The sequence below is a fragment of the Chiroxiphia lanceolata genome, chromosome 4 (assembly GCF_009829145.1).
Source record: "Chiroxiphia lanceolata isolate bChiLan1 chromosome 4, bChiLan1.pri, whole genome shotgun sequence".
In the NCBI taxonomy this organism is placed as follows: Eukaryota; Metazoa; Chordata; class Aves; order Passeriformes; family Pipridae; genus Chiroxiphia; species Chiroxiphia lanceolata.
The window spans coordinates 49,858,921-49,878,257 of NC_045640.1; the positions used below are offsets into that span (position 1 = coordinate 49,858,921).

Below are 19,337 nucleotides of genomic sequence, written 5' to 3' on the forward strand. Positions count from 1 at the left end.
TTTGGTTTGTCACAGGTTTTTCCCTTGTGTTTTCACAAAATGCAAACACTCAGGTGAATTTAGACACTTGGATATGCAAAGAGCTGGCTGGTTTTGCAGCTCTTTCAGCAGAGCAGGTGTGTACACCACCAGACAAACTATTGTTTCAGTGCAGTGGGTGAGAGAACTCTCAAGTCAAAGTGCTCTTCAGAGCACAGTGCTAAAGGCTATGGCACAAAGGGCACCTTCTAGGGAAATATGCTGTCGCTCGTTTTACTGTGAAGTATTCTGAATAGTCTTGTCTCCTGGAGAATTAGAAAGAGCAGGAAACTGTCTAACTTCTATGTGTTTACTTTCATTACTTTTCTGTGATGAAGTACTTTTAATTTGTATCAGTCTAGTCTCCTTTTCTGCCTACTTGCCCTGTGACTAGGAAAATAATCTGTTGCCTAAGAGGTGAACCATGCTTTGTGAACAGTAAACTGTCATCATCATCATCACCATGACGAGGCTTCGTGAACGAAGATTGGGGAGGGCTCTACCCACGTTTGTTGCAAGCACGTTGGTGGCTAAAAAGGCCAATACGAGATAGACATATCCGATTGCAAAAGGCACAGCAGAAAGACTCCTTAGGTGGTATATTCTGCAAGGCACGATTCTTTCTGCGTTGTCTTTTCTCCTCGAGAGTGATCCCGCGTGCTTTCTCAAAAGCATCAGCAGCGTTATAGATGGTGTGTCTCCAGGCCTCCCGATTGGAGGCCAGAGTAGACCAGTTATGTTGATCAATGTGGCCAAGGCTGAGATGTTGTTTCAGGGAGTCCTTGTATCTTTTCTTCAGGGCTCCTCTCGTGTGGCAGCCGGTGGCAAGTTCACCATAAAGCAAGATCTTAGGGAGGCGGTGGTCTTTCATCTTGGAGACGTGCCCTGCCCAGCACAGCTGTGTTCTCATTAACATGGGCTTGATACTTGTGACTGCTGCTCATTCTAGAACAGATGTATTGGTCACATAATCTGACCAGTGGATGTTTAGGATTGTACGGAGGCAGTAAACTATAGTAAACTATAAAAGATATGATTATGTCATCAGAAGCATAAACACATGAATAACACAAATCATCTGAATAACTCCATTGCTGCTCGTTGAACTATCCAAGACTTAGTTCTAAATGATTTTATCTGTCTAATTCAAATTTCCTTTCTTTTCTTTTTTTTTCCTTTTTTTTTCTCCCCCGGAGTGTCATGTGAAGTATAGAGAAAACAATAAATTGCATCTCCTTCACATCTTCCAACAAACACTCTACCAAAAAGCTAAGGAAGGAAATCTTCCTTTGCCATAATCACATAGCCATGGTCAATGGATGGTTTCAGCATTAAGTTTAAAGAGTGCTCTGCACATACCTGTACTCTAAGAATTTTTGGCAGACTAAGGTTGTAAAATATGCTTTAGGAAATCAAGTTATTTATATAAAATATGCTTTCACAGGTATCTCTTGAAAGTAGGACTACATTTTTTCCTACTTGGCTGGTAAAATGGCCACCTTGATTTGTGTTTGTTTCTCTGTGTAGAGGAGATTATTGTAACAGACACAGTCAATTACAATTAGCACATCTGAAAGGAAGGGTAAAAATTCAGAAAAAAAAGAAAAATCATATAGATAAATGGATGAGGGCTCAAGAAAACTACCTGTGTACTGTGTACTTCTTATGTAGCCTTGTCATAGCCAAGCCATTTAAACTCCACTGCCTTTTGTCCATCTCTTTAAAGGAAGGAATAAAGAAAAAAAGAAAAGGCAGACAAAACCAATTAAATAAAACCTTAAAATGTTTTCTGCCCTTGTTGGTCTCTTGCTTAGGTAGGCTATCAAGCAATAAAGAACTGATCATGTACAATTTTAAGAAAGCATAACACCTAACCTAACCTGGGCAAGGTTATAGTGCAAGTAACACTGACAAGAGTAGTTCAGATACAGGTTGACTCTATGCTTGCAGTCTGAGGCATCCAAACGCAAAAAAGCTTGCTAATGAAGCATGAAGTCTCATGGTAATTCTGCATGAGACTCCAACTCATGCAGAATGAAAGTTGTCAAGAAGGTGGTGCAATATTACCATGGTTCCTGTTTCTTTGGCTTTCCTAACAAGTATCAGATATACACGGAAGTTTTCATTACAATAAAGTTGCGTGAACTGAAAAGTAGTATCAGGTTGCTGCATCTGGCTTAGCTTTAGAAGTGGAAATATAGTAATGGGATAAATGAAAGGGCCACCCCTATAAAGTGTGGGTAACCAGTATAAGGAAAAAACCCGCATTTAGTGGATATTTATTCTGAAGGCTGTTACAAAGAAATTGCTCGCAGTCTGATGTAGTTCCAACACAGAGGATTAAACTTCTTAATGGCTTTTTGTTGACCAACATCCAAGACATCTAGGAACAAAGAAGAGATTCCATAGCTCCACATAAAGAATATTATTTTCAGACAAGGAGAGAATGCTTGAAAACATAAGTTGAAAAGATAGGATAAAATGTAGCAGTGAAGAGGATAAATACAAGTCTTAGCTGAAGAATAGCTTATTTTGAGGGTGGAGAACAGATTTACAGTTAATTCATTGTTAAATGCCGGAATTCTAGGTAATTGTATGCTGACAATGACTAGAATAGAACAAGGTCCATTTTGGCTTAATTCAGAAATTGCGTAAGATTATTCCGCTTTGAAGTTTTTGGGGGTTTTTTGGGTGCCTTTATCAAGAAGTGACTGTCCCCTACAGTGAGTCTGAAATTTTTTCCCCTCTCTTTTTTTTTTCATTTTATGACATTACGTGGCTTTTTCTACATTTTTTTTCTGAAATCCTACCATTCTGTTTCTTCTGTGTTATGGTCACTACCACTAAAGTAAGTCTTGCTTGAAAATGGAAAGGGGCCCATAAGATCGAGAAGAGGGTGTAGTTGGAGTACGTCTGGAATGAAAGATGGTCCCTCAGTGACTATTGCAGACTGAAAGTAAGAGCAGTCTCTACTAACTCAGGGCTGCAGACATAAATGCAGTCTGAAGCCACCCTGTTCTTGCCTCCTGGATTGCATGTGCTCAGCTCTCTCTTTTGAGAATTGGGATCTGGGTTTGTTTGAATTAATAGTGAAGTCATTACACTATGTAAATATGTTAGTGTTCATCTGGTTTTACTCACAAGTTATTCTTGCCTTGCTGTGCTGCTCCTCTTTTCTTGTTTGTGCAAAATTAACCAGAAGCATTTTAAAAGAAAAAGGAAAAAAGGGTAAATAGTGTTGAAACCTTGATTGCTACGTTTTTACCACAGGCTGAAGTTTGGTAGGCAGCTCTAACTTAATAATTTAATAAGAGTACAATGACATTTTTAATCAAACTCTTAGTGGTCCTTTCTCTTTCTGTCATCTTTGGCCTTCTTTGAGTAAACTGTGATAATTTGCCTTAATAGCCCAGTATTAAAATTTTTTATTTTACTCTTATTGACGAGTCAACTGAGCAGCAATATGAGTCTAAGCACTTTGTGGAGATTGCCTGTGCCCTCAGGGCGTTGTGAACAAGTGGTTTTCCAGGACAGCTGTGTTTTTGCAGGTAGTCCCACTGCATAAGCTCCTCATACAAGCATAACTGGTCTTAGAACACGTCAAGATGAGGAGCCGTGCTCTCATATTGTAGTTCTTCCTGTTGTTACAAAAAGGAAAGCCCCAAGTTACATTATTGACTCGTCCTGTTTCTCGGTCTCACTCATGCAGATCATTGTAAAAACTGAAGATCTATGAACATTTTTTTTGCTCTTTTTCCTTAAAACTCGTGGCTTCTGCTGCCATGTCTCTGAATGCTCTGAGGTGCATGAGACTGGAGAGTGGGAGCTGGTGCAGATGTCCCAAAGTTGTTTGTTTGTTCTGATGTTAAATCTGGAGTGACTGATTTTTGATATCTGAGGTGCTTGGGAGTTCAAAGGACTCGGGCCCTCTCAGTTCCCTTCACAATGGAGCAGTCATAGCCATCACGTTGCAGAGGAGATCATGCAGAGCAGGAAAACAGGGAAGATGTTTGGAATATCAGATTACAATGGTGGTTTCTGATGCATAGAGAAAGAACTGGGATTGAAAGAGGCATATGAGCCAGGTGTTCTCACATAAATGACCATCAGGAAGGATACAATAATGCTGACATTTGGTAACAATGTTAGATTGCAGTCGGCAGTCTGCTGAGGTGGAGACTGCAGTTCATCCTTCTCAAACATACGGCATCTGACACGAATTCATGTTTTCAAGGCTGTCCTTTTAAATATGAGGACCAGAGAAAGTGCATTTTGAAAAATGGTGTCCTAAATGCTTTGTATTCTGCAGTACAAACTATATTTTACAAGGAATACATAAGAGGCATTTCCAGGGTGAGGATTGCAGATGCTGCACAAATGTTTATAATCTGAGAGCATTCTCTCCCCATGCAGTGTAGAAGACAAAGGAGAGTTTTTGCACTGAATTCAATAAGACAGATTTTCTCCCTCGGTTTTATATATTTTGTGAATGTTTAAAAGCAAAGGCAGTTTACTTGCTTAGTAGGTATACTAAAGAAGGTAAAGCCGCCATCTCATTTTTCTGGCTGTGAATATATGCTTACAGAGATGGCTCTCAATGAAAGCTCTACCTTGAAAGTGTGTCATCATGTGGGGATGTTCAGCCCTGGGTGTTAAACAATAACTTGGTGTCAGTTCCCAGCAACGTTATTCTACACCCAATCACAATATCTGAGTATCTACTGCTAGTTTAATGCCTGGCACTTTTGGAGCCACAGGATCTGCTAGCTGTTTTCATCTGGATAGTATTCCTATAATAATAAAAAACTCCACACTTCTAGAGCTAATAAATCCATAAAGAAAATTCTTTTTGGCAACCCACTGTTCATCCCTTGCAGTAAACATGTTGATCAAAAAGCCAGAAGAATCTCACTCTGGAAAAGATAATAAATAGCCAATTAGAGACAAAACTAAAAAGCAAAACCATCAGAAAGGGGTGGGGAAAAGGCAAACATAAAAGGACAAGAACAGTCTGCTGAAAAGGCTGGACATAGAACAAAGTGCATGTTAGCAAGACTTTATTCTTTGAGCATGACGTAAAATCAAGATCTAGAGGCTTCCTGTCACATTGATCTAGTACTACATTGTGGATTTCAAAGATGAACTAACATCATTTTGGCGGTCTGTTGTAATGCTGCTGCTGGTAGTTCACCAGACAATATGAATCATACACATTGAGACAAAGTCTGCCAAATTTGGGATCAAACTGACTGTTCCCCAAATTTTTGTACCTTCTTTAATTATGTGTTCTGTAAGGCACCAATTCTCTGGAACAGGAAGCTGCCTTCAAAATCAAGCGGTGTAAGTGGCTCATGGTCTCTCCAAATGTTGAGAAGAAAACATTGCTATGTATTCTCATGGCCATGACATGAGGTAGAGAGGTAAAAGCACCTGTGTATGTACACTGTACATGGGACAGGAAACATAACATGCTTCCTTTGAGATGGCAGGATTCAGCAGAGTGATGCCAATATGGATCTAAAGTTGATAATTTGCCTTAAAGATGGGGTATAGGAAGATTCATAGCTGTGCTGCCTTGGGGACAACAGTGTATATGTGGTGTTCTGGAGACTGATGCAGTTCTGTGATATAAACACATACATCTGTGTCTATTTTGGGCATAGTGTACTGGCCTTTAAATTATTTGGAAATATAACTCCTTTCAGGTTTTACATAGATGAGGAATTAAAGGTGAATTGAAGGTGAATGAAGTTGAACAAACAGTAAGGTGAATTACTTAAAATTTTACCTTCATATCACATGTAAAATGCACTAAATTAAGACAAATTTAATCGAGATAATAGTATCTACCCAGGAATTTAATTGATCCACTTGCAGTCTTTCACATTACCTTCCTCCATATGTCCTTCAGAAGCCAAGGCCAGCTTTAAACAGATACTACCTCCTCCCAGTAGGACACAAAATGTAGGTAGTTCTGAAAGAAAAGGTGTGAAATTGTAAGCTGTTGAATAAGAGGTTCTGCTCTAGACCTAAAATGTTTGTTGAAATCCATCACGTGGGCTAGGAGATCACACAGTGTAGGAGTAAGATTTAATTCAGGAAAAGTCTTTGAAGGTTTTTTTCTGTTGCACTGGAAGAATTGCCACTCACACTGACTAACACTACATGAAACAGGTCAATAGACCTCCCCTGTTTATTTGAAAGTGTTTGACTCTCCTTCTACCAGATGCAGCTACACACTCCCCCTGAACACAGTTCCCTGCACCACTGCCTAGCTGGATGTTGTTTTTCCATGCCATTATTGTTGGGACAAGAAAACCTGAGACAGGACCCAAGGGAGCCCTGCAGCCTGTTGGTTCAGAAGGACCTCAATGAAGTTTGTTTTCTGGTTGTTAAGATCCAAGTTTTCTTTGGCTCTAGCAAATCATGAGAGCAGGACTACTGCATGTTTTAGAAATGTTCTTCCCCTGGTGGTCTAGCAGTGGATTGAAAATTACTTTGAAACATGCATATTTATTGTTTAATAATGCAGGCTTCTGGGGCCATTATCCACACAGTTTAAGTAATGATCTTTGGAAGCTGTGGTATATGTATCCATGATGTAGCACTCTGGGAATCAGACCTCATGGAACAGCAGTGTTGTTTTAAGTTGAAGAGTTAAAAATAAATTATCTGTAGAAGAAAATGCCTGTGCTTAATCCAGAGGCTGAAGATGATGCTTTTCTCTCTGGATCTGGCAGAGAAGTGGGCCATAGGTGTATTATTTTAACAAGAAGAAGGTTTGGTGAGAAAAATTGAATCCTTAAACTTGTTATGAAAGAAGTAAATCTGTTTCATTGCAACTACTGTAAGTTTTGCTTTCAGGAATGGTCTGTGCCACAGCAGTCACTGAGAGTTGAGAGTTTCTGATTTCTCAGTCTGAGACAGGATCCATGTCTGGAGCTGTCTGAGAGCACAGCATGATTTCCTCTGTGGGATAAATTAACCATGGCTTTCTGCTTGTGCACAGTGAGATCCCTCACTATCATCTATGCCTATGTTGAGCTAAGAATAGAAAAAAGCAACATCAGCAGTGCTGTGGGAAAACTACATTGCTCCAGATGGCTGCTGATAAACTCTTTTCTCATTTGGGATTAATAAAAAACAGTAGTAAATAACAGTCATTTCTCATCCTCATCTTAACCTACATGTTTGCTAAGTAGCTAGGAAAAAGTTAGGCTGAAGTTTGTCAGTTATATGTGAATTTGTCTGGATACACCTAAGAAGCTATTAGTAAGTAGCTTGATTGCCTTGCAGGGAAGGAAAAAAACCCACAACCCACGAAGAGCTGGGAGTTTGTTTGTTTCATCTGCTCTTTTATTAAAAAGCTTTGAATTCCCCTCTTATCCCCTCCATTTTGCTTTATCACATTCATGTGGTTCTGAATGAAGAGTTCTTATTTCCATTTTTACAAGGGTTTGTGTCCTGTGAGATCACATTAGGTTTTCTCTTTGACTTTGATAGGCAGGATCTTCACTCTGTCTCCGAAGAGGCAAGTGGGACATCTTACATGTGATGTATTCATTTAGCTCTATAGGCCACATGTTGCATGCAACTCAGAATCAGGCCCAGCTGGGGAGCCAAACAATTACTTGCATTCTTTGTAGTTAGTTTTGACAGCAGGCTATTTAGTTACAGCATGTGTTTGCATTTCCTAATTTATTGGCATGCTTTTATTTGGGATTACTAATTCTTTAGAGAAAGAGAAAAGCAAAAGAAAACATGGCACCCCTGTGGCTATTTCATATGTTTGCTCTATGGGGACCAAGTCCTTCCTCAGAAAGATAATTCTGTCCAAAGCAGGACAGGAAGGAGAGACTCTCACCACGATTGAGCTGGCTGGTTGCTTCATTGTGTCTGATGGCAGTGGAATATTAAGCAATATGCCCAGGACTAAAGGACAAACAAGATCTATGTTTCATCTCTTAAGTGGAGGTTGGAAACTCTGTCATCTTGCCTACAGTTCAGGACAGTTTTGATCGTCTAGCTAGCATATTGGCTGTAAAGAGGTCAGCTTCAACCGCCTTTACAGTCATTAATTTAAAATTTACATTTAGTATAATTAATTGAAATGTTTTTTTGAGTAATAGACTGAGTTGCAGTTGCATTTGTGGTAAGCTGTCTCATAGGCATGGTATGAGACAGCTTACCACAAAAAAAGATTTTGTAGATGTGATATAAAAGATTTTAACAGCAGAAAAAGGCATTTTTGTTGTATGTGGTAGCATAACCTAGTGACACAGGTATTGACACAGGATATTAATAACTAGGGATAGTATGTACAAGGCTGAGTAGTAGCCTAAATTAGATTTCTAACTCACTGGTACAAGTGAGTAGGTAGGAAGCGAGACCATTCCTGGGCTAACATATGTCCGTTTTCTTGAGTCACTTGTCCCACCTTTGCGTTACAGCTACTGCCTCTTTGCCAAGTGAGAGAGGATGATGGATTGACCTGGTAGCTTTGTAGAGCTCTGATTTTCTGGCTGTACAAGTGCTTGTGGTTTTCTCCTGTTCTTCAGCTCAGTCCTCAGTATCATCACAGGATGATTGTATGGACCAAAGCTGGTGGAGTGTCCAATAGAGTAAGTGCAGTGATACTGTCATTTTGTGGTACAAGAGACTTCAACTCTCTTACTGAGTGCTGCTCTGCATCCACAGTAAAAGGGTAATGCACAAACTCCATGCTGTGTCTTCTGCTGGGAGTGGTAGCAGCCATGATCTCCTACCAGGATGGACTCTGCACTTGGACTGTATGATGTGTTTAAAAAAAAAGCAAGTTAAATGCTTCTGGGGGAGTCACTTCTGGTATCTGTTCCACCAAAACACTTATTTAGGCACAGCTCCTTCCTCTCAATGTTCAAGGTGGTTCTGAAGCCAGCAGTGTCTAGGACTGTATGTGCTAGGTAAGTGATAACACAGCCTAGGTAAAAATGCCAGTGGCTCTTGCTGCCTTTCACTGACATAGTTTGCTACTACAGCATGGAGTAGCTTCAGCGTAAAAGTGAAACTTCATACTATGAACAAATGAGATCCTGGTCACTAAGACACTGGCCAGGAATACTGTCTTCAAATATTTGCTGAAGGCTATGCTGAAATTCAAAGCCTTATCTCCCAAAGCTCAGTAAAGTATGTCTACCATCAGTCTCCTCACCCTTCAGCACATTACGTCTGTCTTACTCTCCCCCTCAAGTGCTTCTTCATTATATTTTATAGTGCCAGACAGAGAGACTCAAACTGTTTGACTTAGCACAATAGTCTAACCACTTAGTATTGCTACAGCTTTCAGTGAAACTCTGTGGTTCATATGTGTGATAGCAAATGACTCTAGCAAAAATATCAAGAAAACCTCATTGCACTGAAAAAAGGTACTAAATGAGATCACCGCCATCAAAAGGGGAAGACAAACACAGACATAAACCTCACTGTTGCATGCTTCTGAAATCGTGGGAATGGCATTATCTACTTAATCACAAAATCAATACAGTCAGTTCCTTATTCAGCCTTCCTGCAAAGTTAAAGAGAAGATCTTCAGTAGCCTGGAAGGACTTGTTCAACTGTAAAAATCCTCAACTTTCCTCTCCTCTGTCAGCTACATCATTTTCCTTGAGTATTTCTATCATGCACTCTTGGAATTTTGAATATAGATTCAGGAAGGGAAGGAAGTGAGATTTATGTTCTCCTTCTCAAAAAGAAAAGTTTAACTTTTCCATTTTGCTGTGACCTGACTGACAAAGGTTAGTCTTGGTGGACTGATATAGGCAACATCTTGGCACAGCATGAGCAGCACCCACTTCAATACCTAGTCTGAATCCTCCAATATTGAAAAAAACACAGTACATCTTTGCTGTACGCTTTTTGGATAAGCATTCTGTATCTCTTATACAAGGATACAGAAGTAATTGGAATGCTTGAGGAAAAAACATGTCAGTAAACAACGCTCTTGATCAGACAACACATTCTGAAAATGTGACTCATTATCACAGGCAAATCTAGTTTATGTCATGCTATGGGTGACTTGATTGCCTGTAATCTGGGTTAAAAAAATTAATTAAGGCTGTTTAAATGCAGCTTCAGGGAGTGCTACATATTTTATCTCAGTTTCATCTGGTTTCCCATGATATCAAAGCTGTGTTTAGAGGATAGAGATTTACAACCAGAAAATGATATGTATAGCTGAAGTATGTGAAGGAATGATGTGCCTTATAAAATTAGTTATCATTGCTGGGGAAATAGAGCTGGTTTACAGCTTGCTTTTTCCCTCTCCATCTGGGACTGATCTGCGTCTTTGTGTTCTATATAGGAAATGTTCTCTGCAATTCTCTAAATGTAAAGACTATGTTCCAAGCACTGTGTAGGAGATTTTGAAAACCTTGACTTATGCATAGACAATTGTTGACATGTACATTTTTACAAGAATGTTGTCTTTATCTTTATATTTAAAAAACAAGTATACCTAGATTGGCTCAGCAACTGCCAACAATGGGAAAATTATGGGTGCATTTTCCCTTCTCTTAGTCAAGCCAATGGACACACTATATTATTTTATTTTTGTGTTTCAGTAATGAATGCTACACAGTAATAGAATTTACTTTGCTGGGAGCAGAAATTATTCCAATGAATGTTGGAATGTAGGAAAGAGACACAAGGCTATGTAGGTATTTTTGTTTCAAGCTCCCTGTGATTGTTAGCTAGGCTAGCAACGGATGGTGGTTTTGGTAGATCAAGGCAGTTGATGGCATCAGGCATTTGCAAGATGGTTTTCAGGTAGCTGGCTGGCACCTGATCTTTTGGGGTTTTGAATGGACTTGCTAGTTGTCTGAGCTACATGCAAAACAATTTTTTTTTTTATGTGCTGCGGTAATTTGCCTTAGGCAGGTCAGTATTTTGATTTATTTTTTAATTTAAAAGGTATCATCTTTATTTAGGAGTGGGCTCTAGATTTAGAATAAAGGTTGGGTTGTGTTGCTTTTCATAGCAATTTTTAGTATCAAGTTGTCTTTTGTTACTTTTACCATTCTTAAAGCCAGAGCTTAGAGTTGACAATTAGATGCATATCTTAAAATATCTTCTGCACGTCACTCAGCTTAAAAGCCAAAAGTAAAACAATTGCTAGATATGGTATGTGAGAGTATTCATTAGCACCATTAAGGATCAGGGAACTCTTTTTTAAAAAGCTATTTGAGGAACCAAAATAAAACCGCAAGTAGGCTTCTTGCTGACAAGTTGCAGGTGTATACCACATGACCATATTGGAAAAAAGATGTGGTTATGAAGGTCTTGATGACAGACAAGGGTCTAAACTGCCTTCATCTCCAGGTTTTAGCTAGTCCATCTGTTTTTTATTTGTATTTTCCCCAGTTAGCAGAGTTAGTATTTTCCAAGCTCAATATGACCATGCACAAGTCTATATAAAATCCTTTTTTTTTGCATTCTAAGATACTTACGTTTGTAAGGTATCTTTTAAATAAGGGAAGTTTACTTTTATGGTAACTGTATTATAAATTGTGAGTCAGTTTTATTTATTTCTTTCTGGAAAAATTAGGGAAAGGAGTGATGAGATTGAGGGAAGAGTGCTCTAGTTCTGCTTTGCTAGAATAGGTAGAATCTGCTTTTGCCTTAAGAGTACCAAAAAGGTGAGAGCTTGTCTTTTATTGATACTCCTAGCTTACGAGATCTGGCCTTCTTCGATGTTCATCCTCTTGAGGATGTTTGTTCTTAAGGGAGAAAGATTTACACATACTTCAGATCACTCCAAACAGCTGCACCCTGGAATATTTCTCAAAGACACATATTCAGAGGGCAGGAGTAATGAGGCAACAGCACTTGGGAAATATCCAGCCAGGAATTTTGGTACTGTAAAGTAAATTTTGACAAAGAAAGCAACTCATGAAGTCGCATGGGAAATGGCTTGGTTTGCCCTTCCACTACTGACACTAGAGAAACTTGTTTGGTTTTCTTATCAAACCTCTTGTTTCTTCTGTGATTCTCAACGGAATGGCGCGAAGATAGAGAAACAAGAGTTTCTCCATCTGAAAGAACAATTTTCAAAGCAAATTCTCAATGGCCTCAAAGTTTTTCTTTTCTGAGAGCAATAAAATCAAACCTTGATTTAAGATATTGTTATTAGAAAAGTAATCACCCTACACTGAAAATTAATCAGTTGAGCTTTTTGTTTGGGGTGAACAATTAATAGCAAGAATTTTTGGAAACAGTAAAAGCAATAGTTTGACTTATTTAAAATACTGGATAAAATTAGTTGAAAAAGCGTAAACATAATTTTCCAAGAAGCGCTCAAAATTTATGTCATCTTTTTTATCCAAACAAATTCTTCAAGTATAATTTTGAGGAATGGAAAAAAAAATCTATGATTAATGTAACAGACAGTCAAATTAGATTCAGACAGGATAGTTATAGCTGTGTGGGAGTCAGCAGAAGGGATTCTGGAATGTGGCAGTGTGTGTTGTCACATCTCCTTCAAGCATCATGTCTTTCCCTTTTGTAGGAACAAACTTTTCTTTCTCTGTCTTTGTGGAGAATGCAGTACTTTTACCTCTTGGGGTTTTTGTTGTTGTTGTTGGTTTTGGGGTTTTTTGTTTTGGTTTTTTGGGGGGTTTTGTTTTGGGGTTTTTTTGGGGGCGTTAGGTTTGTTTTGGTTTGTTTTTTGGGGTTTTTTTTGGTGGGTTTTCTTTTTTGGAGGTTTGGGGTTTTGTTTTCTTTTTTTTTTTGGGGGTGGTGGTGGTTTCTTTTGTTTGTTTTTTTGTGTTGAGTCAGTTTTCCTGTAAGTTAAAGCTGGTTTTGGTGAATATGGAAGAATTGTATACACGTGTATCTGCTTGTAGGGAATTACACATACAAGGCATTTTGTGCTCTATAAGATATTCCATGCTGCATACCATAGAGTGTTGTGTAGCAGGTGGCAAGGACTACAGTAAGACCATAAGCAAAGTAAAGGTTATCAAAGAGAAAGGCTGACCAGCGATGTTTGTTCACTTCCAAGGAGTCCCACTGCTGTAGGCCAGTGGTGAATAGTGCAGTTGCAAAGACATTTGTACCAATGTGATGCAGATATTCACTGTGACAACAGTGAACTTATTATCAATCAATGTGTTTAAAAACTGTCAAAGGAAAAATGCCTCTTTGGAGTTTAAAACAAAATGTTACCTAGTGGAGGGTGTGTTTCAGTATATTTACTGACTTTTATGGCTCTATTGATTTTTCACTGTGGAGTTTGAAGCTGTTGTCCATGAATCAGAGGCCTGAATCCACAAAAATATAAGATCTCATGTGCCAACATATGTTAGAGGCAAGGAGAGATGAAACCACACATGAGCTGGTTGTATCTCCCTTATTTTTTAAGCTGTTGACCAGCAGTAGTGTGAGCTTAAAGATTGCTCTGTGGCTGCAGAGGGGCATCCCTAGCTGTGTCTCCCAGCTCCCATGAATTGTTATCTCAACTATCAGTTTCTTTCTTTGTTTGCAGGTTTGTTTGGTGGCAGTTTGTTTTCTTGTTTTTTGTTTGCTCGGTTGTTTTTTGCAGAGTTTTTTGGTTGTTTTTTGGTTGTTTGGCTGGTTGGTTTTTTATGGGCTGTATGGGTTTTTATGCTCGAAGGACTGCTTGACTGTAAATCTTTCTTTTACCCACCAGGCCTATCCTTGTACTAATGACAAGGAATGTGAAGTTGGGCGATACTGTCACAGTCCTCATCAAGCAACATCTGCATGCATGGTGTGCCGGAGGAAGAAGAAGCGCTGCCACAGAGATGGCATGTGCTGCCCTGGGAACCGCTGCAACAATGGTATATCAGTCGTTTCTTGGGTTTCCTTTGTAAAAGCAGCATTTTGATAGCATCTATTTCTCCACGTGTTCCCAGCAACAGTATTTCAGTATTTTTTTTTTCTGGGTGACACCGCTTCTTTTTCTAAACCAAGAAAAATTTTCTACTTCATTCCACAGCACCTAATTTTTTTTAATAGTATTTCTATGTTTAGGGCTTGTGTACTACCAGACTTTTTCACATTTTGTGGTGGGGAAACCCAAAAATGCTCCTGCTGTCGAAAATCACAGCTCTACATTCAATGTGGTTTGATTCACTGGAAGACTGCACAGAAGTTATATTTTAAGGAAGAAAAGGAGACTTGATGAACCCTTGATCTACCCTTCCTGGGGAGGGTTATAACCATACTGTTTGCATTTGCACACTCTCCTCTGGAGAGTGGAGAGAGGTGTCTACAAGGAAGTCTCAAGGTGCTCAGACCATAAAGCCAGAGTGACAGCGAGACTGTCTGACAGTGAATGAAGCGGAGCTGTGGTAAAGTTAAGTGCCAGGAATCAGAGACAAATGTGTGATTAGAGCTGAGCATCCCTGAGGCCAAGTCCTAATGCTTTCATGGTCCTGATCCTGGTCAGTGTATGTCTCTGTGTTGCTTTTCCTCTTATTCAGATCTTTGAGTGATCACCTTTTCCTTGCAGGTATTTGCATACCAGTAACTGAAAGCATCCTTACACCCCATCCCTGCTCTAGAAGGGCCACGCAACAAGAAGAATGGTCATTATACTAGCAAAGATTTGGGATGGCACAACCTAGGGAGGCCGCGCTCCAAGCTGTCACACATAAAAGGTAAGACCACATTTGGACTACACTGCTTTGTTCCTTCATGTCAGGAATCATGCTATTGCTCCTAAGATACAGCAATGTAAACCAGAAATAAGCAGTAATTTCACAGGGAGTGAATGTCTGTGTCAGAATTCACAGCATGACTCAGAAAGTGATGTAATGTCATCCGACAGTTCCTGTGATCGAACACAGCATCTGCTTTCTTCTCTGTATCAGATGTGGACTGACAATCCATTTTATCAGTTGTGCAAGACTGCACACATCGTCCTCTTGTAACAGCCATGTAATTGAACACTTGTAGTTCTGCTTACAATCCGTAGCTGAATTTCTCCTTACTAGGTCTTATGGTAGGTCTCAGTAGTTCCTCCCTGGAACCTTCTTAATTTAATATCTTCTCTTGTGCTTAGATCCTTTGAATAGCCACAATGGAAATACCAACCTCTCCTTTTTCTGAGTTTCATTTGCATCAGTCTGCACTCCATCTGTACTTTCTTGTTTTCCCATGAAATAGTAAAATAGTTTGGTTGCTCTTTTAGGACACGAAGGCGATCCCTGCCTACGGTCATCAGACTGTATAGAGGGGACATGCTGTGCTCGCCATTTCTGGACCAAAATTTGCAAGCCTGTGTTGCATCAGGGGGAGGTTGTGCACCAAACAGCGCAAGAAAGGGGTCCCATGGACTGGAGATTTTCCAACGATGTGACTGTGCCAAGGGGCTGTCATGTAAAGTATGGAAAGATGCGACCTCCTCTTCTAAATCAAGACTTCATGTGTGTCAGAAAATCTGAATGAGGATTGGGAAGACAGTAATAAGTGATTGTGGCTTTATGTGTTTAATGCATTATGGCATGGTGGAAAAAGAGGGACTGCAAATGGAAGTGGAATGGCTAAAGTAGAATAAGAGTAAAAGTCACAGCAAATGCATTTCTTTTCGAGCTGGTGGTAGACGCAAGTGTAGCTGGATTTCATCTCCTGTCCAGTTCTTCTGTAAATAACTTCTACAGTTTGTGGGAAATGCTAGTATGCAACAAGTAGAGTGGAAATGAATGTCACTTACCTTGCTGTATTGTCCCGTGATGTTTCAGGGTTCAGTGCTAGGGCTAGAGTGGGTTTCCAGTGCAGTCATGACTGCTAAATGAATCGTATACATTGTACTCCGTAGGAAGCAGTGCATGCCAGGAAGACTCATCCTTCAACACATGATTAGGCACATTGCAGGTGTAAGAAATTGAAATAAAGTTACTGTGAATGTCCACATGCCCTTGTCATTCAGGGCTGACACTTCAGCAGAGAAAGCACTCCTGCAGGACAAGAGTGCTATGTTTGCATGCCCTTATGAAGGAGGTAAAAACTTGCCATCTCAAAATTTCAAGAAAGTAGCAGTTTCTCTAAGAGGAGGCATTTAAATGGGGGTTTTGTTTCCTATACATGGGTAAATTGAAACTCTTTATGTAGTGAATGTCATAATATGACAATCACTTGTATTTGCCTCAGTTTACTGCTAATATACGTTGAGTTGAACAGATGAAGATAATATGTGTGCACGCGGAATCCAGAATTATATATAGGCAGTTCCTCATTAGTCCTAAATATACTTTCCTTGCCTAAGCATTCCTGCATTATAGACATTTCCAAAGGAAATAGCAGAGTGTTGAAGTGCCTAACATGAAGAGCTATGAAGTTCTTTCTTGTTGTTGTTATACTAGATGATACGACATTTGTTGAGGTGTTCAGAGCATACTGCTACAAACTCAAATTTTTACATTGTATTAGTAGCAACAGGCTACTGATGGCACTCTGCCGCAGTATAATGGATTTGTTTCTTAGAAACAGCAAAGAAAATGGCGCTGGGTCTTGTGAGCATCTCCTCTCCTGCAGAAAAGGAAGTGAGAAGAAGGTATGATCACAATGACTTGCTAAACATCATGTGATGTCACAGCATACCAGCCTCCAGCATGTATTCAACCTGAACTTTGATGTCCTCTCATTCTGGAGTGTTCTGCAGGAATGATGGAAGTACATAGACTGTAGAAAACAGCTGCCAACCCTATATTGTTTGTGTACTGCTTAAAAAATGACAGCCTCTGTCCCTTGCCTTGTCTCCCAGGTCTTTTCAACCTTTTTAGTTTTACTTATTTGCAAGTATTCCTTTGTATAGACTTTTGTTAAGAGAACAATATTACTTTAAAGAAGCCTGAATCTGTAATTGATCTACTGCTAAGTTGTAATTACCCCTTTATAATTATCCATTTTCATATTCTGTAACACAACGGACTTTTCTGTTTATTCAGTTCTGAACAATATGGGTAGACCAGTATTCAGTTTAACTTTGAAAACCATGTCACCATTACCTGATATCTTTTGGCACCAGTGGGATGCTTTAAAGCTATAGCTTAGCTACACCACCAGATTCAACCTTCCTAATTAGAACACAGATCTCAGCTACATTACCCTTATCTTCCATAAGAGTCTGAATAGAAGAGTATTTCACACACCACTTTCCCCTCCTGGAGTAGTTTTTATTGACCTAGAGGGATGTTCAGAGACAGGGGCTTCTGTTTTTTAAGTCTCAGTCAGAGCTTTATCTTGGAGTCCTATCATTGCAACTCTGCTTATTTTGGAGTTTTTTCAATGTAACTGGAACAGGAATAAGGCTCAGAAATTTCAAGATACTAAAAAAGTCCAGGAACCAATTTTACAAGTTTTATTTACACTGACACAGCACATACTCAGCAGAGGAACTTTAGAGCTCTCATATTCACTAGATATAAAAGAAAATGAAACCCAGTCTGAGCAGGGGGGTTGCAGAAATGGGGTCTCAGAAATTTTTAGCTCCTTCTAACATTGCCTATCCCTATTTTGCTCTTGCAGAACATAGTTATTTGGGATAATTTATTTACAGGAAATGTTTAATGAGATGTATTTTCTTATAGAGATATTTCTTACACAAGCTTTGTAGCAAAATATATTTGCAGCCCTGTTGACTTTAATGTAGAAAAATGTATAATAAGATAAATATATTAAATGTTCTTTCCCATTCCTCCCCAAATATTTTACCCATGTTCTTTTCCTTTCCTGCTTGCTTAAAAAGAACATTCTTTCTGGAAAAACATGCAAATCAGTTGAAAAAAACCCCCAACATATATTTTAGCTATACAAGTAAAAGCATCTGATTGTTCTTGTGTCTCAGAGCACTATATGGGCTGAGTTTTGGTTAAAACACATGAAGGTGATCTTAAAAATCCTTGTTCATAATTTCTACAAAACTGGCTTAAGTGACAACTGTCTAATATGCTTCTCTGGGGTCCAGTTCACACCAAACACTCAGAATATGTTTGAAAATAATGCACCTGTTTGCATAATGTAAAATCAACCAGGTTAAATAGGAAAGACGTCAAGACGTTTCCTGGATAGTGATACATACCAGAGGGACTCATGATAGATAAAGGTGATATTTGAGTTACACAGCATTTTGCTATAGGCTACAGCATGCAAATGTGCTGCTGCAAAATTTATAACTGTCAATTCCGAAAGGGCAAATTACAGCATTCAGCTCTAATAACATGAAACACTCCATGTGACACAACTGAAAATACTGTTACTAAACCATCCAAGTTTTTGATCCCAGAAAACTCCTGCAGAGCGCAATAAATATTGCAAAAATAATGGTTGTGGTTATTGAGCAATTGTCTTGATATCTTTGTTACTTATTTCTGGTAACCCTTTACTCAAACAGATGCACATTTGGAGGATGGAATGGTCTCCTAATCACACTAGTGTTTCTATAAAATGAAAAGCTACTGTTATTTGCAATATTTGATGGGTAGGCCTTTGAAAATTCTAACACTTAGTATGAACATAATAAGGTTGTGAGCATTTTCAGGAGCCAATGACTTCAACAGAGACTGCCAAGCCTTCAGAGATTTAATTTGGAACAAAAAACAATAGGCATAGGCAGTTCCTTGCACACACCACAATACTGAGCCACATAGCTGAACTGAGTAGTATGCAAGCAGTTTTGTAAGACTGAAGTTTGATTGTTTAGAAGCCATTCAGTTACTGTTTTGTGAAAATATACATCAGTTTGAGAATAAAAGAGCAGCTAAAATTTGGGGATAATTGCTCTCACTCACTATGTCACTCATCACAGGGAATTAAGAATGACTTTGGCTCAGTAACATTTCAGAAATCTGCTGTCATGACACAAGTACAGAAGATGTTGTTGCTGAACAATTCAAATACTTTCCTATTAGCCTAGAAATAGCCTCAGCAATGCAACATCTCTGGAAATACTTATTAGCTTTCCTAAAATAATGGAATTTCTACTCTATAACAGCGTATATTTGATTTACAGTTATAAAGTGGGCATGTATCTATTACTGTTCTGTTTGCTTTGTCTCATATTGTTTGCGACCTTTAGTATTTATGACTTTTAATATTTTTTAATGAAAACAATTAAAATTGATTTATCTGCTTACTTCTATACAATACTTTTAACATCTAACATCTGACACCTAAAAACAATTCACCGGAATTCAAGCCATCTTCTGCATATTCTGATTTTCCTACTCATTGTCTCAACAACAGCAGAAAGCTCTCATCAAACACCATAAAATATCTTGGGCAGAGGCTGAGAAAAGACATTCCTAAACTGCTCCTTGTCA

At 39.0% G+C, this 19,337-nt stretch overlaps 1 protein-coding gene across 1 annotated transcript in view; it reads left to right on the forward strand.

The window, feature by feature from the left end:
* Positions 1–18,342, forward strand: part of DKK2 (dickkopf WNT signaling pathway inhibitor 2) — a 43,393-nt gene extending 25,051 nt beyond the window's left edge. Inside the window, 6 exon segments of the mRNA XM_032686959.1 lie at positions 13,703–13,853; positions 14,528–14,567; positions 14,569–14,675; positions 15,209–15,318; positions 15,320–15,337; positions 15,339–18,342. Of these exon segments, the coding sequence (XP_032542850.1) occupies positions 13,703–13,853; positions 14,528–14,567; positions 14,569–14,675; positions 15,209–15,318; positions 15,320–15,337; positions 15,339–15,461 (549 nt within the window). The 3' untranslated portion in view covers positions 15,462–18,342.
* The last annotated feature ends 995 nt before the right edge of the window (positions 18,343–19,337 follow it).